The following is a 25,031-nucleotide window of genomic DNA, read 5'->3' as shown; positions in this document are numbered from 1 at the left end:
GTTAATGATATTACCTAAAATATTGAATACATTTCTGTACAAAAAGTTTATTTCTTTCGGAAACATTATTTTCCACGTTTCGTATCCCTAGCTGTTATGATAATAAAATCCGGCAAGTGTCGCTGCTGCAAGCGTCTCGTCTTCCTTATATGGTCACGTGTGGAATCGAACCACGTGACCAGGTAAACATGGCCGTCCGAAGACGGTAGATCGAACGTTCTTTCCCATTCCTTCAGAAAACATCCGTTTTCTTGACCCAATCAAGACATTTGGGACGGATTTCTTCGTGCATTTTGGAGTCAAGGTACTCATGATTCTTTGTGTATGAAGATTATTGACGTGTCTAGCTTGGTTTGTGTATGTTTTATTGATGAACTGTTAGTGTTTTCGATTCTGTGCACGCCACGTCTTGTCGCTTGGGGGGTGGGGTGCAGATCTTTTCCGATTCGGACGAATTTTTCGTCTCACAAAACTCTGAAGAAGCTCCTAAACCCCTTCATCTGATCTTCATACGGTTAGAGCAATGTGAGCGGCTTCTGTGGTCTATGGATCGCCTTAGGTTTGTTGCTAATGCCCTGTTTATAAATGATAAATGATATTCGTGTTTGTAGGTCAAATCCGCCATGAGGCGAGCACATGAAAAACACACGTTTTTCTCGCCAAAGAATTAAAGGTACAAAATGTAAGATCTCGGCAGCAATGTTGAAAGTTTTTCGATGAGGAAACATTAATCTCATTGACATTTACATGCATTTTAAAGGACATTTGCATCATCATTTGATATATCTGCATTTTACAAACAGTGGAAAACAACCCCGACCAAGGCCCCCTTATTTTTAGGTGGTACCAGTAAATACATGTTCATCCTAGCCGGATGTAAACAAACTGGCAGCTTTTCGAAGCATTTTTGCAATGATGTTGCGGTTTCACTCCTCAAATACCGTTCTGCAAAATGCAATGTCATTTTTTTCTTTAGAAATTATGGACCTCTTGAAATTATGATGACATACCTTGGTAATGATTCGTTTATGAAGGTTAGACATCCAGGTATTACAATATTTGAATACATTTCAATCTCTACAACTGGATGAAATTCGGGGATTTACATCCGAACATTTTGAATGACTTCCATCACTCTTTTTCAATTATTGATAATTGTGATTTAACACAATATATGATGGTGGATTATATCTAGACAATGTACTTAAAGTTATACTATTTTCCTCAAACAAATTGTTTCTTGTTTGATTCTGACTCTCGAGAATTACTTATGTTAGCCACTTTTGATCAGTTGAAATATGCCCTTTGATAACATGGACTTATATGTTGTTGAGGTTTCTGAGGCCTCTCTTATAGCTTACATACAGTTAAATGCACCAAAGCTGTATGTTACTTACTTAGAACATGACCACTTCCTTGATCCTACATTTTATATTTCTTATCAACTTTTACTCTGTTTGCACTTAAGACTGCACTTTTCTAGGATAACATGACATTGAATGGGGAAGTGGTCATGTTCCAATTTTTATCTCTTCTCTGCTGTTTTGACTCAAGTATCTATTGATATTCAACTTGCTTTCTCTTGCTTTTCTGTATGGTCCATAATTGGCCATTCTCTTTGGTCTTTACTACTACTAGGCCAGTAATCCAAGGTCTGGGATTGGCTGGCTCCACATTCTCCATCTTCTGTGATTGGCCAGCTCTCCTTGGTCAGTGTTTGGCCAGTTTTACCCAGACTGTGATTGGCTGTCTCTACTTCATCTTCTGTGATTGGTCACTTCTCCTCGTGCTCTGATTGGTTGCTTTAAGTGATGATGAAGTCGGGGGATGTGGAAAAGGTACTTCAGCTCTTTGACTGCCTGTCTTTTCATAGCTGAAAAACATAGTTTGCATGTCAATTATGATATCTCACTTGCACGATTTTGCATGGTTTAAGGTGAATACTTGGGTCAGTGCTTGCTTAATAACCTCTTCCTATTACTTAAAATCAAAGAAGTCAAGTTTCAAATGATCTTACTGTCTAAGATTAGAATTTTCTATGGAATATTGTGACTATAAACTTAGACATGTTATTCAAGAAAATATCAATTATTATAAATTACATTGTTAGCAACGTATATGTTTACAAAAAGATTGTTTTTTGTAAGCCTTCTTCTATGTTTGTATTTGTATGATTTTGATGTTTTTTTAATGGCTTCACTGTCTATCACCTTTTTTTATTTGTTTGTTTGTTTGTTATATGATACAGAGCTTTGTCGAAGTAGGAGTTTACGATGTGTGAACCGAGTGACGAGTCTACCAGGGAAGTGCTTGGGACTGCAGTAACAGGAGCAGCAGATTCGCAGACAACAACATTCACATCGTCCTCCAGCCAGAACATAGTCCCAGATTTCCTGACGTCATCCACCAGCGTTGAATGGAACGATCCGCTGTCTGAGGGTGGCTTTGGAGACGTAAGTGTTCTTGTGTACTACTCTTGTTTGTTGTTTATGTGTAAACAAACTGAACAACAAGGCAACGTAAATTCACAAAATTACAATTACATGTAGATGATCTCCATAATGTATTCTAAACCCTTGTTTGTCCATTTGTAGACCCCTTAGCTTTTAATAGTAATACTCTAAAAAAATAACAATGTTAACTAGAGCATAAACCAATAAAGTAGTTAGTTTAGACATAACATAGGATTTTCTAGAACATTTTTGAGGGTACAACGCTTCAAGCTACACATTCCCAATGAAAGTTATGCCTTTAAAATTTGGTATATTGTTGGCCATTTTGTTTCTTGACGGTAATATTATGTTGCGGGTTGGCTTAAATCAATCTATCTTTATGTTTGATTTTTTGTTTTGAGATGATTTTGCAGTGCAGTGTTATATTTTAACCTTCTTCCTGCTTCCTAAGCCCATAACCAATGCAAATTTGGTGCCAAATGGCTAACTTAGCAGAGAGAAGGTTAAAAAGAATTTAGACAGGAAGGCATGCTTGTTCGTTTGAACCCATACAGGGCATCAGACCTAGGTCAGGGGGTCCCAGAAACTGTTCGTCAATGGATCCCCATACCACGTCGTCCCATCTCTCCCAAACCGCCCCCCTCCCCCACACCGCCATCTCGTATATCTGTGACCCCTCCCAAGCCCCCTCCCCCCTCCCCTACCCCCCAGCAGACTCCTTGTTTGGTGAGGTGAGTCCAGTTTCTCTGGTGTGGGGATTTTCTGTGATGATCATGATTTTTTATTACATAGCCTTGTATCCATCTTATTCTACAGCGGTGCCAAAGCGGTGCCAAAGCATTCAAAAAAATTTATGGAATTCGTACAGATTTGATGGAAAACGCACAAAATCGCGATGCAAAAGCTTATGAATGTTATGAAAAACGCACAGAGCACTATACGAAAATGCACTAATTTTATGAAAAATGCACATAGCACTGCAAAATGTACAAATCTTATAAGTTATATCTTATATTTTGAGTTCATTGAACGGGCGTCTACTGGCACGAAGATTTCTGAGTATTTGGTAGCCTTTGAGCTATTCTTTTGCTTCATTTCATCTTCTCCCTTAGCTGCAGCTCGACAACGCCATCATATCCCGCTGATCCAGACAGCAGATGTCCGCTTTGCATAAAAATACTATTTTCCATAACATTTGTACATTTCTGCATAGTTATTTCGTGCATTTTTCATAAAATTTGTACAAAATTTAATAAAACTTGTGTGAATGCACCCCTGTTCTAGCTTTGGTTTGCTCCTCTGATCGCTTCTATGCAGAATAATCTGGCCCTTGTCCCCATTTGAACATTTGGTCCTTTAGGAATCAAATATTTCTCAGAGGCAGTGTAACGTGGTTCGATCTTCCAAATTCTTGTTCAAACTCGGTTACCATTCCGTTACAAGGACCATGTAACTCGGAGCCAATAAGAACTCTCGCCTACATTTTAGGTGAATATTTGAACGCCATTTGTTTCCCTATTAACGGGTGCTGGATTATTCTGCATAGAAGCAACAAAAGGAGCAAACCGGAACTAGAATAGGTTGGATACAAGGCTACAATTTTTTCTTTGTTGTTGTTTTCTTCAGTTTCTAACACACATATTCCCCTGTGTTTCTTTCTCTTTGACCAATGGGTGTAAAAACGCCTTTCTATATCATGATAGATTGTTGAAACAGATGTCAGTGAGACAGTTCAAACCTAGCAACACATCAACAAATGTGGAAATATAATACACTCATCATGGTAGCTTTCATCAATAAAAGCACAAAACAAAAGTAAGCAACAAGATACATCCTGTATCTTCATCCGAATTTGCAGGACCTAGATTTGGAGGTATGGTCAAATTCAAGAGTTAATGGATTTGATTTTGAAATCATTTTTCATAGGAGGATGATGTTTATGAACCAAAAGATTTTGATTTGATTCATAAAGATTTATTGTTCTCCTTTTGCATAGAAAGTTAAGTTTTGACAAGTTTACTTAACCTCCCACCTTAAATCCTTGCTCACTGCCTCTCTGTCCTTCAAGATAACAACATCAACTTATAATATTGATAAGTAGTTATAGTTGCAGGGTTGATTTGATGATTATGGTTTGTTTGTATGTTTATGAAAATAGAGCGATCTCATAGCCATGCCCTCATAGAAATGCAAATATGTAATGTACATTCAGCCACTCTCTCATTGGTTGAACTGCTAATTGCCATGCTATCATTGGTCAAACTTGTAATTGTGATGCACAGTCAGGATTGGTCTATTTACCACAGAGGGGTGGAGGGGAGACAAAGCATAATAGTTATCAATTAATACAAGTTGTATTCCAAAACAACAGCACAACTTGGTTATTGTGGTGGCTTTTCTGCCATTTCTTATAATATCATATTAGGCTTGCTAAGTAGTACAACTTACCTTACACTACTACAGTCTGGTCTTACAGTTACACATCTTGTACAGTTGTACAAAACTGGCGTGTTAAGTGGTTTATTGGTTATGTGAAACAAACAAACAAACATGACAGTTCATAAATTTGCATTGATACAATATCATTGATGCAGACAGCCTTGAAAATGATTGCATGGCCTTGCATATACATGTAGTTCTGTAGCACATATATGGTAGGTCTGCAACCTTTCCTGTGGGTATTACGCTATATCATAGGACTATGTAAAAATGAGATTACGGTGCAGTGACTTGCTACATGTACAAAGTGACTTGAAGGACTCTATTGATATGATACAACAGATCTAAGTATAGGCCTCGGACTTTGTAAATTGTATGGTTGGCTATACATTTTTCAGTAGTGGACTCTTTGTCTGAATTCCCCCCTCCAATAACCTCAGTGGTTTAGATCTTGCGATTTGAAGGCTGTTTTGAGTGGTAAGATATAGATTGCTCGAGTTTATATAATTTTGGTGCTATTTTTAGGCCTTGAATGTGTTAAGATTTCTTGGAATCCTTGAAGAACTTATGTAGGGATATTTTTCACAAGAATTGGGCCAGTTCTGAAAACAAAATGGCTTCAGAATTGCTTGATGTAGTGGTTTAATGATGTAAAAAAATCCTTCAATCTAGACAATTTTTACATGTGTTACATGGCTCACAGCAGTGCCCCCTGTCTCCCTGCACAGGTACTACAGTCTGCGCAGGACGACCCGTCTGGGCGCAACCTCTTCTCGGAGCTGTGCGGCCCGCAGCAGCTCTCCGCCGACCAAGTCGAGAAGTTCCTCAACGAGTCAAACACGTCTGCCCAGTATGTGGACAGCGCTTTGGACCCCTCCATCGAAGAGAGCATCAACTCCATGCTCAGAGACAATGACCCTATGCTAACGTCCACCTCCGTGGAAAACTTTAAACTCGACATCGGTGTCTTCGATAACCCTAGCGAGGGACTAAGTCTCGTCAATCCAGAACCAGGCATAACTGCGGACATTAATCCAGATACATTCCTAAAAGATCTGAACGACGTAAGCGGCTCGTCACAAACAGAGAACAAAATGGAGGCAATGCCTACGCGCCGGTCGCCGCGAGTCGCGGGAATAGCGCCAACGACCGTAGCGGAAGAGGAGACGAAAGGTCAAGGCGATGAGGTGGATACACCGCCACAGAAAAAGGAAGCGGAGCCAAAAAATCTTCGCAGGAGTTCGCGAATCCAACGAAAAGACGACAGCGGGGATGGCGTCACCCCGTCACCAAGAACGAGGGGACGGGCGGCGAAGTCATCACCGCAAGTCCAGAAGACACCTCCCATGGCGAGGAGAACTCGCGCCTCCGCCATGATAGCGCAGACGGAAGCGCCGGCCATGGAATCGGACACGGCGACAACCGGCGAGGAAAGTTTTCAGTCGCCTCCGAGGACAAGACGGCAGGCGGCAGCGAAAAGCTCCCCCGCTAAAAGAACAGCGATAACCCCGAAAAGAGCTGCGGCACTCCTGCAGAGAGCTGGCACAACAGTTGTTAAGAAAACGCCGCCACCTTCTAAGGAGTCAGCTTCCCCACCAACACTTAAAGAATCACCCTCTGCTTCCAAGGAAACTGAAGTCCCTCCCCAAGATATTTCTGCCGAAGAGTCTCAAGAGGCATCCCAGGAAACCCCAAGTACACCCCAAAAGACTGTAGGAGCAACCCAAGAAACCCCCACCACACCCCAACAGACCCAGGCTCTTCCAAAAACCCAGGTAACCCCAAGCAAAACCCAGATAACCCCAACGACCCAGGTAACCCCTTCGACAACATGCAAGGGAACCCCAGTTAAAGAAACTGCTATCTCTGAAACTGATGCCCCCTTGGAGAAATCAGCTGCATTGCAGGAGCTGGAAACACCTGCAGAAGCCAGTGTTGGCGTAACAGAAAAAACAGCTGCAGCAACCGAGGAAGATCAAGGGAAAGAAGAAACGGAATCCAGCCCGAACAACACGAGAAAGTCTTCAAGAATACAAGTCAAGGAGAAAGAGGAAGCGGAGAGGGTCGAGTTGGACCGCGTACGGATGTTGGATCACGATTACGCTCAACCGGTGGCCGAGAAGCTTGCCGCAAAAAAGAAGGGCGGCAAATCCGCCGAAGACGATGACGCGACAACCAGTAGTATTGACCAAGAACCTTCAGAACTCAAATCCGAGTCTACAGAAGACACTGAATCTAAAACTACCACTCCAAAAAGGGGAGGTAGAAAGAAAGGGGCAAAGAAAGTGGATGAGGATAAAAAAGAACAGGAAATGAGTGAAGAAATGAAAGAAGATATGGAAGAAGAGAAAGATGGAGAGAAGGGAGGAAGGAAGAAAGCTACCACTCCAGCCAAGAAACAACAAGAAAGGACGCCAAAGCGAGGAGCAATGAGTAAGAAAGGAGGAGCTACGAAATCTCCGAAAGACACTCCCCCCTCCGCTAAAAAGGCAAAACGGAAATCGGAAGTTTCCGAGTCGGAAGAAGAAGACCTCCCGCTGAAAAGACTCATGGAAGAGATGCACAAGGAGAAAGCTCAAGAAGTCATCGCAAAACAGCAGAAACAGATGAAGAAGCCGGAAAGAAAGCGGAGAAAATCTTCGGTCCAAATTGTGGAGGTAGAAGAACCAATCCTCTTCACCCCCGATAACGCCGCGCCATTGGTTAAGGAAGAGGAGGTCAAAGGTGGAAAGAAAGATGGCGGACCCGAAGAAGAGGCACCTACCAATAAGGAAGCAGTAAAACCTAAAGAAATAAAAACTGTGAAGACAGAGAAACCTTCTACGAGTACCAAGGAGGAAAGAAGGAAGTCATTGGATAAGGAGGACACCAAGAAAGTGGCCAAGGACAAGGAAAGACAGAGGAAGGATTCCGTCAAATCAGAGAAGTCGGATAAAGAGCACCAAGGTAAGGATGTTATCAATGCTGTGATTGGCTCATGATAAGGACCATACCATTTTCAAGGGAGGGGGTATGAGGGGTAGAAATGGAATTGTTTAGGGGTAAGTGGATCAAATAGATATGTCGAGATATGCAGCTTATATATTGTGCTTTTCAGTACAAACCTGTTGTGTTACGCCATGAGGCGGTTTACCGGGTATGCAATACAAACAAAAGTAAACAAACCAAGAACTACTTTTTTTGAGGAAGTTAAATTTCTCCATCTGCTTAGATTGTTTTATTACAAATACAGAACAGATTGTTTCATTGAAGCTTAACTATATAATAGTTTTGACATCTCCTGTCCTGTTATTGACCTGTTTCTGTCGTTGTGCTGTTTTGTTCTAGGTGATGAGTCAGGTGCTGAAAGTGATGACTCTGGGATGACCTTCTCGGATGACCCCAATGACAGTGACTGGGAGGATGAAGACCCTGACAAGGCCTATTGTATCTGTAGGAAACCCCATGGGAAAAGGTAGCAAAACTTGTACAATGATAAAAGTATCCGTACATTTCAACCTGTACTTTATTTGCATAAGGACCGCCTTGCCATAGACCGATCTCATTGCCCTGCCCACCTGTGCCAACAGGTAGAAATGCAAAAAAAAAACATAGAAATGCAAATATTCGACAGAGACTCTCTCATTGTTCAACCTGCTAATTACCATTCCCTCATTGGTCGACCTGCTAATTGCCATGCTTTCATTAGTTGAATTGCAATTTGTGATGGACAGTCAGCATTGGTCTATTGTGACTTCTTTTTGTTGCTTGGACTATAGCTAAGTTGCATATTTTCCAAAAATGGCCATGACCAGTGGAAGGCTGATTTGCATACTCTCCTTACATGGGTATCCCTTCTGCTATGAACATTGCAAAGCTATTTTTTTTTATAAGGCTAGATTAAATATTTACAAACTGTGCATAAAATCCTGACTAATTTGCATATTTAGGACCAGTGCAAGGCTGATTTGCATACTTCTCCTTATTTAGATTCATGATCTGCTGTGACCGTTGTGAGGAGTGGTACCACGGAGACTGTGTGGGCATCACCAAGAAGGAGGGCATCAGACTGGAGAAGAACAGTGAGGACTACATCTGTCCCAGGTGTAAAGGTAAACAAGTCTGTTTTCTTTCAGTTTCAAAGTGCTGCTTTCTGCTGTTCTTGCAATAGGTGCCCTGCCCACTATTTAAATGTTATGTAGATTAGATGCTTGTCAAGATGAATAAGAAAGGTTGAGACGGTCTTGAAAATTGAAAGCATCACAAAATATTCCAAATTGTGATTTCATGTAGTCTACAATGTTCGTATTTCACTCATGTTACAAATGTGCAATATACATGTACAACAATCAGGTTAACTATGAATTTAGAAAAAAGACAGTTAATGTAAAAATAGAGACAAAAATCTTTGCCATGCCTCACTTGAATTAAAACTATTTAAAACATTGTTGGAGAGTCTGATCCAGAAATTCAAATTCTGTGACAGTTGTATTTCACAGAAAGTGGAATGAAGTCAATAAACTACTACATGTATGTTAGGAGAGTTGTAAAAGCAAACTTTTCACTGTACTAATTAGATATGACCTTCAAAAGCTTCAAGATTGTTTTGAATACATGGATTGTTTTAGATACATGAATATCAACATAACATCACGTAAAAATCAAACATTTTTTTTTGTTTCTTCAGAAAAAGATGCTAAAGAAAAAGCTGTGGCGGAGTCGGAACCCAAGGGAGAACAAGACAAGGAGGTACGTGTGAAACGTCTTAAGAAAGTGCATACTAAGGATGAGGTAGTACCTTGGTTGAAGCCTTATGTTTCTTTAGGCCACAGCAAGTACGTTTTATGGATGTCATCCTTTGCAAACTCCAATCTAATGCAAAAGTGTGGAAAAAACAAGATGGGCAAAAAAGTAGGATCCTACATTTTTCAAAATATAGACTATAAATGTTGCAGCACAAATTAAAGCAACAAAAAATTATATGTCAGCCAACAAGTCTTTATTTCCTATATTTTTTCCTATATTGAAGTGTGCAAAGGAACATAAGTGTGGTGAGCCTGTTTTAAAAAGCTGCAGCTACGCAGATGATTAAAATGACACTAGAATTTCACCCCCCTGTTCTAATGGGTCAGTCCAGCCAATGACAAAGCAGGACCATCTCACTCTCATGTAGGGGTTAATTATGATTAAAACAGGGAAAAAGTCACAGATTTTGGCCAGTTTTGAAATAAACACATTCTTCTGTCTTCCCTAGCAGAAAACTGGACTTTTCTGTAAAAAATTTGCCCAAGAAAAAATATTTGAAATAACTTTTAAAAAAACTCCCTTGAGGGTACACTAGATAGACTCTACTTCGCAACTCAAATAGTGGTCCCTCCCCTACAGAGAGAGAAAGAGCTAACAACACTAGCTTATTCATGTTCAGTTTCTAGACTAATTTAGTTGTTTTCCTGGTACTCATACATAATTACATGTTATAGACTATAGCAGGACCACTGAATATCAACTCACAGTCACACTTTGTGCTATACGTGTCTTCGCGCAAAACCTGACATATTTTGATGGTAATAATCTTCATATTGTGTATTTCTTTAATGTGTTCAGTTTTTGAACTGTTGTCTTAAGCTGCACTGCATGTAAATGATTAAGACATGAAAAACCTGTAGATTTTAGTCATGTTACTGTAAATTCATTTACCTTTGCAGTAGTTTTATTTTGCGGTTAAAACAATTTTGTCGTACAGAAATGCATATATGTAGTACCGCAAAAACGATGAAAATATAACCACTGCGAAAGTTTAAACATTTCACGAACAGTTAAGTATTTTCATCTTTTGAACTAAAGATAATTTCTATTTGGGTAGACTGTTCTGTTAAAAAGCCTTTGGTAGTGTGCGTAGTTCAATGTTTTGTGACCCTGCTTCTAGCTCTGCACCAAGAGGTCATGACCTCAAATCCCGGCTGTGTCGCTCACCCGACATGCACGCTACTGGAAAGAGTTGCAGGCCTTAGGACGGGACGTTAAGCCATGGTCCACTGTTCATTGTGCTTGTCGAAAAGAGCTATGGGAATTTCCCTGGTACAATGAACCTGCAAATACTAGTACAGAGATTAGCTCTTCAGTCAGCTCAACTGGTTCAAGATCACTTTCATTTTCAAAAGTCTTAGAAATGACAAGTCAACCTACTTTCCAGGGAAGTGATGACGCTTCAAGCAGTAAGAAGATGAAGTCAAGAGAAGAACACTCCAAGACGGGCAAGGCAGCAAAGAAAGATCCCTCCAAGAAAGGCGAAGAAGGCACCGAGACTCTCAAGAGACAAAAGTCCAAGGAAGAAGAGAAGGAATCGGAGAAGGAGAGTCCCACAGCGAAAAAAAAGAAAATAAAGATCTTTAAGGAGGTATGTAGCACTTTTAAGTTTTCACAAGGAAATTGTTAAAAAATGTGTATGAATGGCCACGTATCATCTTTTCATAGTTGTTGACATTTTAGCCACAGATGTTATGACTATTGAATGACTCCTAAGCTTACGTAGTTTTAGAATTTTTTGACAATCTTTGCAATTGGTTATTCTTCTTAGCTGCAAACACTCACAGAGATCAGCCATCCTAGAATTCCTTTGCATGTCTCTAGGGGAACGCATGGCTCTAAAATTCACTCATTTTTGCGGGAACATAGATTTTGCAGTAGACAGGAAAAAATAGGTTTTCCTGGTGCTCTTAGTTTGCAGTTGAAACAGTAATAATTTCTGTAGTACAGTAGTAATAGAAAAGAAATTTTCATTGTAGAGAGGTAAAGTTAGGCCACACCAAGTTAATTTCTTGGTTAATGGATTTTAAATTTCAATTTTAGGAAAAAAAAAATCATGAAAGCAGAAGGCTGGGGTGAAAACTTGCACCTGACCCTGTTCACTCACTGTGCACCAAAGTAAAAACATTCCTCTGAGATTCTGTTTTCATGTTGTTTTTCCAATCTAGCATTAGAATTTTTTTTTAAATTCCGTTAAGCAAGAAAATAAATTGGTGTGGCCTCATCAAGATTTATGTTCACATGACCTATACCACAATCACACCCTTCTCCCGCCAGAAGTACCACCCCAGACAGAAGTGTATCGGCGCGGGCTGCTCCAACTGGGCGCAGCGAGGCTCGGTCTACTGCAGCAACAACTGTATCCTCAGCCACGCCCGCGAGTCGCTCAAACTCATCAACAAGGAGAAGCAGAAGTACGGTCTGCTGGACGCCCACGCCAAGAAGGACCCCAAGGCCTCTCCCGTAGGTTTCAAACCTACATCGTTTTACGTAAGATTTTGAATTCCCCGTACCGCACCTTCGGCCGTTAACATCTAGACCTTTGCATGACACTGTACTAGTTGAATTAAACCTTTGGGGAGGAAGACTTGTGTCGGGAAACATGGAAATGGAGAAAGCAGCTTGTCCATCACAATTAACAGTTCTACCAATGAGAGCATGGCAATTAGCAATTTGACCTATTAGAGAATGGGAATAGTGGCTGCATCTTTAGTTTTTGTTTGTTTTGTGTTTCTAGCTCTGCGGGGCTATAGTCCTGTTAATATATAGTAATCACTAGTACTAAATTTTCTTTGTAACTCTCTCTCTCTTTTGGAAGAATATTTTCCACAATTTTCGCTATAGTTTTTTCGCTTGGATATTGGAAGGAAAGCTATCTTTCAGCATGCACTTCAATGAAATACTTTTATGCTATTGTAAAGAGAAATAGAATACTCTTCCTAATATTTGATATTACACACTAAAATTGATATCTTGATCTGTATGTTTAGGCAAAGCCTGACTCCACCTCCCATGGGCATCATAAGAAAATCCCGACTTCACCTCCTGCTACATCTACGGAGAAAGGCAAGAAGGACCCAGAGAGAGTCGCTGTCATTGAAAGGTACATTCATTTTTGCGGGGACATGATTTCGCAAATAGGAGGTTTTAGCTGTGGTCAGTCTGTGGTTAGTGGTCAGTCTGTACTCCACTTAGTCAAGTGATAGACTAAGTGGTCACATAATGTCATGACTTTGTGGTCACCATGAAAAGTAAACCACTGCAAACCTTGCAAGATTTACTGTTAGTTATTGTTATGACTCTATGATAATATTTAAGGTACTCTTCAGCAAAGTTGTTGCTTTCCCTTCCCAGGTCCACTGGGCGTTTACTGGCAGGGTTGTCGGCCCCTACAGAAGATAACCTGTCTCAGTGGCTGGAGACACACCCTACATACGAGGTGCTGAGACCAGAAGTCAAGCAAACACAAACTTATGGTGAGAAAGTTTTGTCTATTTCAATATTTGTTTGTTATAGACATGCAAACACAAACTTATGGTGAGAAAGTTTTGTTTATTTCAATATTTGTTTGTTATAGACATGAAAAATGAAGGTATAATTTTGGTGTGTCTGTCTGTGTGTGAGTGTTTCTGGATTTTGTAGTCATCATAACTCAAGAATGTTTCCTGAGTTGACAAACTTTCTCCAATACCTGGTTTTACTTAGAATACCCAGTCAAAAGTGTGAATTTTTTTTTTCACAGGTAAAGAAGCAGAAAAAGGGAAGAAAGGCCAGTCGTCGAAGCCAATAGAGCTGGACCCAGTCCGACTGAATGTACGACGGGCACTAAAGGATCTTCTAAAGGACAGGTGGGGATATTTGTGTCCTTTTGTTTGTTTGTTTGTTTGGCATAACCAGTAAACCACCGTTAGGCGTAACACACGTACATACAGTAGGTACAAGCTGTGTAAGACTGGACTGTAATGTTTGATCCACTCACACCAAAATGTACCCCTACTCTTTTTGGTAAGTGAAGTGGGTTCTTTAACCTGCTCGAGGTGTGGCTCTCCTCAAACACAGGACCTCTGACTTTAGGTCCCATCCGAGAAAAGACATCCCTAACCGAAGCTAGGTACTCATTCACACCTAAGTCAAGTGAGGAAATAGCCTTTCCCAGGGCACAACACTGGGGCCTGCCAAGGATTGGAACCCAGAACCTTTAGATTCACAAAGTCAACAACTCTAACCACAAGGTTACATGTAAGACCATCTTCGGCTTGTCCAACTTTGGTTAGGTTAACTTCAGACTAAGAAATCAATAAATATCTTTATATTTTTTTCTCAAACTTCTTGTTCTAACATTTATTTCTCCAGACAAGACAAGTGTGAAACGATGAAGAAGAAGAGGTCCCCAGAAGACATTATGAAGGCCGCGTCGGCGATTGAGACAGAGCTGCACAAACTGTACAACGACACGGGGACCAGATACAAGTCCAAGTACCGCAGCCTCATGTTCAACCTGAAGGATGCCAGAAACACGGTATGCTCTTTTTTTTTTTAAATAACCGGTAAAGTGCCTGGTGTAACACACTAGTTTTGTACAGTAAGTGCAAGCTGTGTAAGACAGGACTGTAAGGTTCTATCCACTCACACCAGGAATTATCCCTACTCTTTTCGATAAATGTGGTGGGTTCTTTAACATGCTCAAGGTGTGGCTCTCCTCAAGCACGAGGCCTCCGGCTTTACCTCCAATCCAAGAGGATGCCCCTTACCAAAAAAAATAAACTTATGAAAAGATGTATGACTTTTTTATTTGTGCATTTTTTTCCAGACATTGTTTAAGAGGGTTCTGACTGGAGAAATCCGACCCCACAAACTGGTGAAGATGTCACCCGAGGAGCTGGCCTGTAAGGAGCTGGCACAGTGGAGAGACAGGGAGACCAAACATGTAAGTCATCAATTAAAACCTGTGTTGGTTTAGTTGCAGGGCTCGAAATAGTGGGTGCATGTGCACCCAGTACACCCAAAATTGGAGCTGTGCACCTAATTTTGGACTGTGGGTGCACTGGTGCACCTAGATATTTTTGTAGCCAATAGGGTTAAGGTACTATTGTACACTAGTATACAGAATATTCTTGAAATGTAAGTATAAAAAACAGCATGATAACTTTTTGCTGTACTTTATTTAATGTATTATTTGTTTGAAATTTTAAAGTTAGCTATAGAATTATAGATTGAAGTTCTTAAGAAAGGCAGCAGCGTTAAACTTTGTAATTATGTTCTGAAGAACATTCAACTTTATTTTATCTGGTGCACCCAAAATTCTTTCTGTGCACCCACATTTTTGAGTTGGGTGCACCAGTGCACCTATTCCCAAAGATGAATTTCGAGCCCTGGTTTAGTTGGTATCCATGGGTGCCGCCATTTTATTTCCCATCATGGTAAGGGAGTGATATATGATAGGAAGGGGTGTCCACATTTTGATACTGTTAATTTTGACATGGTAGAAATAAAGTACTACTGTAATAGACTAACTTGCTGGGGATGTAGGGGTGAGGTATGAAGAACTAGACCAGCTTATGGCGGACCGTGACGCCTGGAGGGAGAGAGGAGCTTTAGTCCGGGCAGGCCGCCCGATATGATGATGATGAGTAATTCTTAACCGAGGTGAAGTATGATGCTTTTTCAAGTAGCTAGCAATCGGCTTTGCTATGGCTCACTTTTCAGCCAAGTACACCAAGTCAGCCCTACGATTCTCAACAAGTGTGATGGGTTCTTTTATATGTAGAGGTTTGACACTTCAGGCTTCATCCAGCCTCTGGCTTTACATCACCGTCCGAAGTGAGGAATGCAATCCCTTACAACATGTTCTGAGTGAATCTATAATATGCAATTTCTTTGTTTCTTTTCCAGACCCTTGAGATGATCGTGAAGAAAGAGCAAGAAGAGGCCCAGATGGAGAAACATCTCACCAAGAAAACCCACAAAGTAAGAATGAAGTCAAAATCTCACCTCATGCATGTAATTCTGCATTGTAATAGTTGTAGAGTCATTCTTAGATGACAATGAATAAAGGAATGAATCAATGAACTTTATAAGTTTATTGCTTGACAATGGCATATGGCACAATGCATGGCAAGATCTATGATATAACAATACTACATTCAAGACTAATCTATTCTATGGAATCACAGAACTTCAAAATATTATAGACAGCAGTAGTGGTGCGGATCGGTCCGGCCGGACCGGTTCCGGACTTGTAAAACGTTTCGGTCCGAGTCCAAAAAAACCGAAGGGCTGAGAACCGGTTTTTGGACTTGTCAAAATAATTAGCACTTATGTACATATGTACATCCTCTGTTTGATCCTTAACTCTCTAAAACCTTCCATAAATCACGAAGTTTGCGATGGAAAAGCCGCAAACATTTGTTGTTGGCTTCTGATATGGCCGCTATGGCCGCTATTGCCGAAATCAGGAAGTCTCACAACTCTTCGCGAGATCTGGGTGACGTCAATCGAACCTAGCGATGTGATTGGCTTAGCCATGTCATGCATTGGGGGACTTCCCCAATGGGCCCAGTGGCGGCCATGTTTGACCTGAGATAGAGAGAAGAAGCTTTGTTTTGCGGCCTTTGCCTGCAGCCCGGGAACATTGCGTGTCACAGGGTACAGGTCAGGTAAACACAATGCCGGCAGTATGTGAGAAAAATGATCCGGTGTGCCGGGGGCGTCAAAATATATTGCAAGGCTCTTGAGACGCCACCAGAAACAACCCGACATGTAGGTCACCACGCTGATTGGAGAGCATACTAGTACTTTTGTTCTGAATATACACGTTGTTCTGACTGCAGACGTGTTTTTGTGTGAATCTTTCCCTAGTTTAGAGAATTTAGGGGGATTAACAATGGTAACAGCATCAGTCACATAATGTGACGGCAATGTTTGGTGCCGGACCGGACCTACAAGTCCGGACCTGAACCGAAACCTCTGGACTCGAGTCCGGACCGGAACCGGAACGTGCGTTTCGATCCGCACCACTAGACAGCAGTATATAAGATGTAGTCAAATATGAATGATTTGGATGCAATTCTAGTTCCAAGAAGATACACATTTTTGAAATTTAGCACAACCACTCAAACATTTTCGCTAAGGATTGTAAGTCCCATTCTCATGTATCAAGTATCATAATCATGCAAAGGGTATTCATTATAATCTTGGATATTTCAGACTCAAAAACACCTTATAGTTTATAACCTGTCATTGTGACATGCATCATACATGTACTTTATTCAGTACAATAATGCAAACATTTTTGCATCAATCTTTTCAGGGAGAGATCGAGATCGATGATGACCTTGGGGAGCTGAAAACTGAGGTTCATCTTTATGATAATATCTTGCTTTCCATTGTTTGTTAGATTCTTGTAGATGTATTTTCCCCAATGATGATTTGAAAATCACATAAAATGTACCAAGACATGCAAGGAACAGTCCAGAAAGGAAGAAAGAGGAGTACCCTATTGTGTTTTCATGCTCAGGTTATAGCGTCTATTTGTCACCGGATCCCAGGCTGATTTTAAGTGCAATTTTAAAAAAATCCCAGGGCCCGGCCATGCCTAAAAATATCACACTAACAGCAGGGTGTCCCACAAGGCCACGTAGAAAACACGTAGAGGCCATGTCCAAAAGTGTAAAAAACAGCTTGTAGACTAGAGGGCTGGGTCCCTTTTTCTAATTTTGACCCTAGCATTGACAGTGCAATGATCCTATGATCTTTTCCTGTCATCCTAGAAGTCGGACGAGAAAGAGCGAGAGGAAGGTTACATCCCCACCACGGCGGAAGCGGAAGGTCCGGACGTCCTGGCCACCATGTTGGTCGACACGACAGAGCAACACCGGGCGCATCTGTTTGACCTGAACTGTAAGATCTGTACGGGGAGAATGGCTCCTCCAACTGATGAACAACCTGCCAAGAAGGTCAAGGTAAGACCACTAGATGCTCAGACTTGTTACCTGTGTGAAACGGGAGGTATCGTTTTCGGTGTGTCTATTTGTCTGTGTTTCCGCATTATGCATTTTCCATATGCTGGTCGCGTTCACTGTAGTGTGAAAGAAAGTAAAGGTCAGAGTTGGTAGAATGACAGGAAGTGAGTGATTTATCAACAATGTGTGACAACTAACACTAACAGACATTCCAGGTCATAGGGTCAGTTGAAGAGCCTACTAGTTCATGGGGAGGTATCGGTTTTGTCTGTGTTTAGGCAGTAACTTGACATCTTGCAACTTTGTCAACCCCCTAGGTTGCAAAGACGGTGATTGAAGCGTCGTCCACAACCAAACCTGACGAGAGCAGTACCGTGGAGTCGCCTGGGCCGACCGTTGACACGACAACCGGAAGGTAAATAAACCTCTCAATAAAGAAAGCCCCTAATAGTAAATAATTCCATAGATAAACTGTAACAAAATGTTTCAAGCTGTTGAAAATGGGAAGGAAAAAGAAACGGAATTCTAGTTTTGTCCGGTAGAATAAGCTAGCTCATGGTTTCAAGTGCTCATGCACAGTGTGATGCATTGTGGCTAATATGTCAAAGTTGGAGGTCCTAATACACGAAGAATGGCCAGGGGCCTTCAAGTTTGAAGAACTACCCATATTGCATCACTCTGTGCATGCATTCTTCAAACTGTGAAGTAGCTTATTGCTGAAATTTTACAAAAGTGTGCTAGGTTTGCTATGAATAAATACATAGGAAGCATGATTAACAGTGAACTGCTTTATTCTAGCCCAACCGACCCTCTTGTGCAGTCAGACACAGAGGACAGGTGAGTAGATGGGTGAAACAGAAAAAAGTTGCCGCTAAAAATACTCGTATGCTTCTGACATTGTATAAACTATGTATATTAACGTGATTGTTTTAGTGGCGTATTGTTAGGGCATAAGGAAGGAATTCCACTTTGGTATGAACTCTTGTGAGAATTCAGTCAAGTCTGGTTGGTGGTCAAGGATTGTAACATAGATACAAAATGATAAATACAAATGAATCATAGGAAAGCTTAGCAATCATGGCTTTTAGTTTTACTGACTATGGTTTGATAAAACTTTGCAGTGCTTTCTACACGTGTAATGGTTTGAAGTGCTCTAGGTTTACAGGAAATTTCAGTGATATATGGTGCTTCTTTGTGTACAAAGTGGTGCACACATGCAGTTGGAGTGCTTAATCCTTCTGGTGTTGGGAAAGAAACATCTTAAAGTCACTTAAAAAGCATGTTATCTTTAACAGTTCGCCAGACTCGGCCATGCCCTCTCAGTCGGAGCTGCCATCGTCCAAGGAGCCGTCGGTTTGGAAGGGTTTCATCAAGATGGAACAGCTGACAAAGTTTGTGACTCATGCTTACCCCGTGTCCGGCAGTATGGAGGACATTCAAGAGGTGAGGGTGTAAACCTGGGCTCCAAATCAGCTGCTACTTTTACTTTTGGCTAGTAATAAATGCATTGAAATCAGCTGCTACCTTTACTTTTGGCTAGTAATAGTAGTTTTCAAATCAGCTGCTTCCTTTACTGATAAATGACTTTCAAATCTTTTGCTACCTGAACATTTGGCTAATAAAGATTGCATTCAAAGTGCCATGTTTACTTTTGGCTAGTAATAATGACTTTCAAATCAGCTGCTAAGTTTACTTTTGGCTAGTGATAATGGCATTCAGATCAGCTGGTATCTTTACTGATGAATGACTTTTAAATCTGTTGCTACCTTTATTTTGGCAAGATGATAATAGAAATCAAAATCTGTTGCTATCTTTACTTTTGGCTAGTAATGTTGGCTTTCAAATTAGCTGCTGCTTTCACTATGAAAACTTACCTCTAGTCCATTTCTCAAATCTATATGACATTTTTTTGTCTAGTTATGTTTTTTTAGCAATATACAACATGTAGATTCATGAATGTTTTAAACTCTAACAAAACTTTTTGTCCCTTTTCCTCAGGACTTGCCTGACACCATAATGATTTCTGGGCGAATCTCTCACAGCCATATTTGGGAATACCTGGACAAGATCAAATCAAGCGGAAACAAGGTATGGTCACACTGAAACTATTAAAGGTAGCCTAATAACTTTTATATTTGTAGATTACAAAGTCTTCATGTTAACATCTTATAGCGTATCCTTTATTGTTAAAATTATAGATCGTTTCATGCAACATTCCCCTTTTCCCATTCCCCTTCTAATTTAATTGTTTTCTTAGTGTAGAGCGCCCAGAAGACACCCTGACACCATGCTAGCTAATAGCCTGTTCCTTCCCCTTCAGGAGATTTCCATCATCCGGTTTCAGCCGGCGGTGTCCCCTGCCAAAGGAATCTAATTGTTTTCCTATGGTATAAGGCGTCCAAAAGACGCCCTGACACCATGCTAGCTAATAGCCTGTTCCTTCCCTTCAGGAGATTTCCATCATCAGGTTTCAGCCGGCGGTGGATGAGGAGAAGGTGGGGTACATCATGCTGTACTCGTACTTCCACAGTCGCCAGCGCTTCGGCGTGGTCGGAAACAACTCCCGCCAGGTCAAGGACATGTACCTCATCCCGCTGCCCTCACACGAGGAGGTCCCCTACCAGCTCAAACCTTTCGATGGGCCAGGTACGCTGTATGTTATTGTTACAGTATAGGAACTTTTATAAGGTCTTCTTCAACTGTTAACATGTAAAAATGAAACACACACATGCGTGCACACACACACACACACACACACACACACACACACACACACACACACACACACACACACACACACACACACACACACACACACACACACACACACACACACACACACACACACACATCCCGCTCAAGGAGGTCTCCTACAAGCTCAAACCTTTTGATGGGCCAGGTATGCTAATCATGTTATTATCTTATCCATGAAAATGGAGGTATTGTTTTTGGTGTGTTTGTATGTGTGTGTGTGAGTGTGTGTGTGTATGTGTGTGTGTGTGTGTGTGTGTGTTTGCGTTTGCAGATATTTGTAGTCAGCATAACATAAGAGCCTCTGGATGGATTATGATATGTTGGTTGCTGTTGGGAAGATGAAGATTTTGGGTCCCCTGGTGTATCACATTGGTACTGCAGCAGAACATTTTTTTGTATCTTCTGTCCTGGACATGTACTATGATCTTGTTTGATTTTTGTAGTCAGCATATCTAGAGAAATTCTGGAAGGATTTTGATGAGTGTTGGGAGGACAAAGGTCAAGGTCAATTTTGGGCCACCTGACGAATGGCCTTGATACTGCAGCAGTCTTTTGTCCCGGACATGATATAATGGGCTAAATTTTGGAAGCAGATGGCAATTTGGTATGTAGTAGGATTAGGAAAATGTTATTTTTGGTTTAAAAAAACACGAGCCAACAAACTGGTAGCTACATGCAGCGTCAAATTGGGAATGTTGTATATGTAATAATAATGTTTTCTTCTACGTATACTTGTTGTTCCAGGTCTTGAGGAACCTAGACCCCACATGCTCCTCGGCCTCATCATTCGTAACCGCATGGCAAAGAGGTCAGCAAGTTCCAGCTCCGAGTCCACGCCGCTTCACGCGACTAGTCCTAAGCATCGGCGCTACAGCGAGATATCCGGGACCCCTCCGTCTGCTGGCTCGCCCTCGGTGGCGTCTGGTAGTAAACATCGACATCATCATCATCATCATCATCATCATCGCCGACACCACTCACAAGAGCATGACAGAAAGGTAGACTGGTTTACTCATAAAGTTTTTCAAGCTCAAAAGTTTTTTTCTAATTTTCTTATTATATTTGTCATCAGGGCTGCCTCCATTCCAAAATTTGCTTGTTTGGACGGACAAAAATTTCTCCCCGTCTTCCAAATAATCTGAACGTATTGACATGACATTGATAAAAATGTATTTTTATAAGTTTCCAATGACTGGTGTAACAAAGAAAATGGGCTCCAAAACAATGATTGGGACGGGGGGAAAAATTGCTGGAGACAGCCCTGGGATTTATATGTTCATGTGTCATTTTAACTTGCTGAAAATCATATTTTCACCTAAGATGAAAATGCCTTAGATGTATTAGATTGTTTTCCAGCAGCTAGAGATGATTTTAAGAAGTTGAATATTATTCATAACAATAGTAATGTGAATGATTGGGGCATGCGTAGCTTCCTCTTTTTTTGTGTGTATATTTTTACCTGCAAGCTACATATAAGTTATAACATTGATATGTCCATGTATATTGATTTTTGTGAGTGGCATGGGCAAAGGTTATATACCATCGTACAAATTGTACATTTGGAGCTGTTAATGTACTCTTGTCTGGTATTATTCTACAATTTATAGCTGCAGAAGATTGCAGTCTTTAAGCTATGACAGTTGTTTTACAGTAGTTTTGTTGATACCGGTAAATGTACTTGAAAAATCTATCATGGTGTTATTAAAGATGTCGTATTCTCAATGTTTGTAACTTTAAGCAACAAGTGGAACAAAAGAAGGAAGAACCCAAGGTAACACCTGAGTGCTGTTTAAGATGAATTTCTCTGATTTACATGTACAGTTAGCTACAAAAGTTTTTCATACACCAATTTCAATGTTTTACATGATTTCTAACTTTTCTTTTCATTGTTTCAGAATGTGCACTGCATCTTTATATGCACAAACTGTCCTTTGTTATTGCAGTGATAACCATTTCTTTTTCTGTTTCAAACCATTTGTTTGGGACTGTTACTTCTTACCAGTTTCAAACTTCAAAGCATGGAATGCACAGTAACTGTTGATGACAATGCTTTATTTTCAACATTATTGACAGTTGGATTCTCTTCAATTGGTGTTTTAGGTTTTATTTTTTCTGAGGTTTTGAAGTCAATCGGTTTTCCTATTATCCATTTATTACACAAGGAATTGTTTATTTGGGGACAACTTAAAAGAACTCTGTTTAACTTTGAAGAATGAACTGATGTAGAATTTTACCTGTCAATACAGAGAAAGAGTGAGGCAGCGACACCGGTCCCAGCGAAGAAGGTGTACACAATCCCAGAACACGAGATCAGTGATCCAATCGTCAAGCAGTATGCAAATGTGGACCCTTCAGCACTGATCCCAAGGTTTAATACTGAATAATAAACAAGTAGTGATGAATGTGTGTAAGTCATATAGTTACAAAGGATGTAATCTTTTTGGCTACCTATACTGCTTAGGTTTTGTAGTTCATATACACATGTACATGTGCAGTACATAAACAGTATCTCTCAGAACCTATCAAACCCAAAAATCAATTTTCATGTTTTTATGGACCACAAAGTTACAATTGTAAGATACTGGCAGCATTTAGTATGAAGTGGTGTAATAGGATACTTGAAGCATTGGAAGTCTGGTTTGGCTTGGGTGCAGTGTTGTTGTAGATGACTCCTGGCCACACCAGCACAGGTCTTTAGTGGTACCCACTTAAAGCTTGTTTTATCTGCAATGTTTTTGTTTGTTTTTTGTTTATCTGCAATGTTTTTTGTTTGTTTTTCCCCCAACAGAACGAGTCAGGATGAGATGGAAGAGATGCCCTACTCCCCAGGGCAGGCTGCACAGGAGGAGGAGGAGGAACAACCCTACGACCCAGGGGACGAAGACTTCCTCCCCGTAGAAGAGGGCGTGGATTCCCCCCCACCCCAGTCCCCCCCTGCTCAGCAGGATTCCGACTCCGACAGTGTGTTAGAGGTCGGCATTGGTCAGTCAGACTCCAACGAAGCCAGTGCGAGCCAATCAGAGCCATCCTTAGATAACATTCTGATGACTCCGCTTGGTGACAACCCTACGCTCTCCGAGCAACAGAGGCTTCTGATCGAGCTGACAAAACAAGTAGAGGAGCAAAAGAAGCTCCTTCTCGAGCAACAGAAGAACCTAGAGAGTATCTGTAGTGGTCCTAATAGTGCTACAGGAAGTCCTGTGGTAGAATCTCCCACTGGAGACGCAAAGACAGTCTCAACAGTAGGGGAAAACATCCGCGTCACTGTTACTCAAGTTCTGACAACTGTTGCTTCGACGCAAGCGGTTTCTTCGGCCACGGCTTCGAGCTCCAAGACTGCTGCTGCCGAGAAAAAGACTGATACTGCTAGCTCTGTGTCCACCAGTGGCAAAGATGAAGGCAGTGACAGTCCAGAGCTACCCATGATCCCAGGGCTGGGGGGAGATCTGACACCGCCAGTAAATATACCGGGCCTGGGAGGCACGAGTGTTGGTACTGCAGTAACAACCAGTTCAGCGTCTTCAAGTGCGATACAAGAAAAGGCGGAAGAAAAAACGGCGCCGTCCCGGCCAAAGGAGAAGGTTTCAGAAGCGGTGTCGAAGCTTACGAGCAGTGGAGCTGCGGGCGCGAGTACGAGTGGATCCTTCGAGATCCCAGCGAACATTTCGGAACTCCTACAGAAGGTGAGTTCTATCGTGAAGCAAACAAGTCAGGCGACCACGGTGGTCACTCAGCAGCCATTGGTCCAGCAGGCACAGATTCCACCGGCGGGTCTGTCCGGGTACCTTCCCCAGATGTCACAGATACCAAGCACAGGCTTCCAACAGGCTCCCGGACAAGCCACGCAGGCTCCCATTGGCCAACAGATCCCAGGTGCACCAATAGGAAGCTTTGGTGGAACATGGACAGCCAATCAGAGCACTGCTCAAACTGGACAGCAGTATATGCCTCAACAGAGCGCCCCCGAGGGGCAAGTACGACCAACGGGACAACCCGCGCCAGCCGTTGGCGAAAGACGTTCGGACGATCCAGGTCGCGAGCACGGGCATCACCATGGCGACAGCAGGCAGCCATCCGGTCCGTATCCTGGGTACGATCCGAGAAACGTGCAGCGGTTTGAGTACAACGAACAGGGCAGGCAGGTACGGCGGGATTCAGGCGACGACCGCCACCACAGAGACAGATGGCACGATCGCAGGGACGATCGGAGAGACAGTCGTCGTGACGACCGCCGTGACGACCACAGGGAAGAGCGCAGGGGTTCCCGCGACCACGGCTGGGGCAGGGAGGGGGGTAGAGACAGAGAGAGGGAAAGAGACAGAGATCGAGATAGGGACAGGGATCGTTGGAGGCAGGATCGCAGCACACGCGACAAAGGCAGAGGGGGACAGTGGCAAGACAGCCACAGGAGAAGATAGGAATACGGACAATGTTTATATCTGTGCCAATACCTTCAGCTCTGTTGATATCTATCATACACAGCCTACTGTTACACATTGGTTGTAAAACTACTATGTGTAGGTAAAAGCAAATGTTAGAAATACTTGTGGAACAAGGGAACGTGGGGGCCATTTTGTCTGCTCGATATCAATTGAAGTTTTCCTTCAAGAGTTCTGTACAACTTATAGAAACGACGTAT

General features: G+C 41.7%; 1 protein-coding gene across 5 annotated transcripts; it reads left to right on the top strand.

The window, feature by feature from the left end:
• The first annotated feature begins 165 nt into the window (after positions 1-165).
• On the top strand, positions 166-25,031 carry LOC136424845 (PHD finger protein 3-like). Of its 5 annotated transcripts, XM_066413518.1 has the most exons (26): positions 166-304; positions 1,639-1,838; positions 2,249-2,453; positions 5,621-7,838; positions 8,220-8,346; positions 8,862-8,983; positions 9,559-9,620; positions 11,065-11,268; positions 11,955-12,167; positions 12,668-12,780; positions 13,032-13,153; positions 13,420-13,525; positions 14,031-14,196; positions 14,488-14,604; positions 15,570-15,644; positions 16,987-17,031; positions 17,447-17,638; positions 17,956-18,053; positions 18,437-18,475; positions 18,934-19,081; positions 19,637-19,726; positions 20,089-20,284; positions 21,137-21,390; positions 22,131-22,163; positions 22,639-22,760; positions 23,181-25,031. In XM_066413518.1, exons 3-26 carry the CDS (start codon positions 2,274-2,276, stop codon positions 24,808-24,810), a joined length of 6,672 nt encoding a protein of 2,223 aa, XP_066269615.1. In that variant the 5' UTR covers positions 166-304; positions 1,639-1,838; positions 2,249-2,273; the 3' UTR covers positions 24,811-25,031. The 5 variants fall into 5 exon arrangements, with proteins under 5 accessions (XP_066269615.1, XP_066269616.1, XP_066269614.1 ...); XM_066413519.1 differs by lacking the exon at positions 1,639-1,838 and having other exon boundaries at positions 11,955-12,140; XM_066413517.1 differs by lacking the exon at positions 1,639-1,838.

Source organism: Branchiostoma lanceolatum, chromosome 18 (genome assembly GCF_035083965.1).
Source record: "Branchiostoma lanceolatum isolate klBraLanc5 chromosome 18, klBraLanc5.hap2, whole genome shotgun sequence".
Lineage (NCBI taxonomy): Eukaryota > Metazoa > Chordata > Leptocardii > Amphioxiformes > Branchiostomatidae > Branchiostoma > Branchiostoma lanceolatum.
This window is presented reverse-complemented; position numbering and strand designations above follow the sequence as displayed.

Coding starts and splice junctions, on each gene's coding strand:
- LOC136424845 (XM_066413517.1), top strand. CDS start 2,274: ATGTGTGAACCGAGTGACGAGTCTACCAGGGAAGTGCTTGGGACTGCA. Junction 2,454..5,620: donor CTGAGGGTGGCTTTGGAGAC/GTAAGTGTTCTT, acceptor CTCCCTGCACAG/GTACTACAGTCTGCGCAGGA. Junction 8,347..8,861: donor AGGAAACCCCATGGGAAAAG/GTAGCAAAACTT, acceptor CTCCTTATTTAG/ATTCATGATCTGCTGTGACC.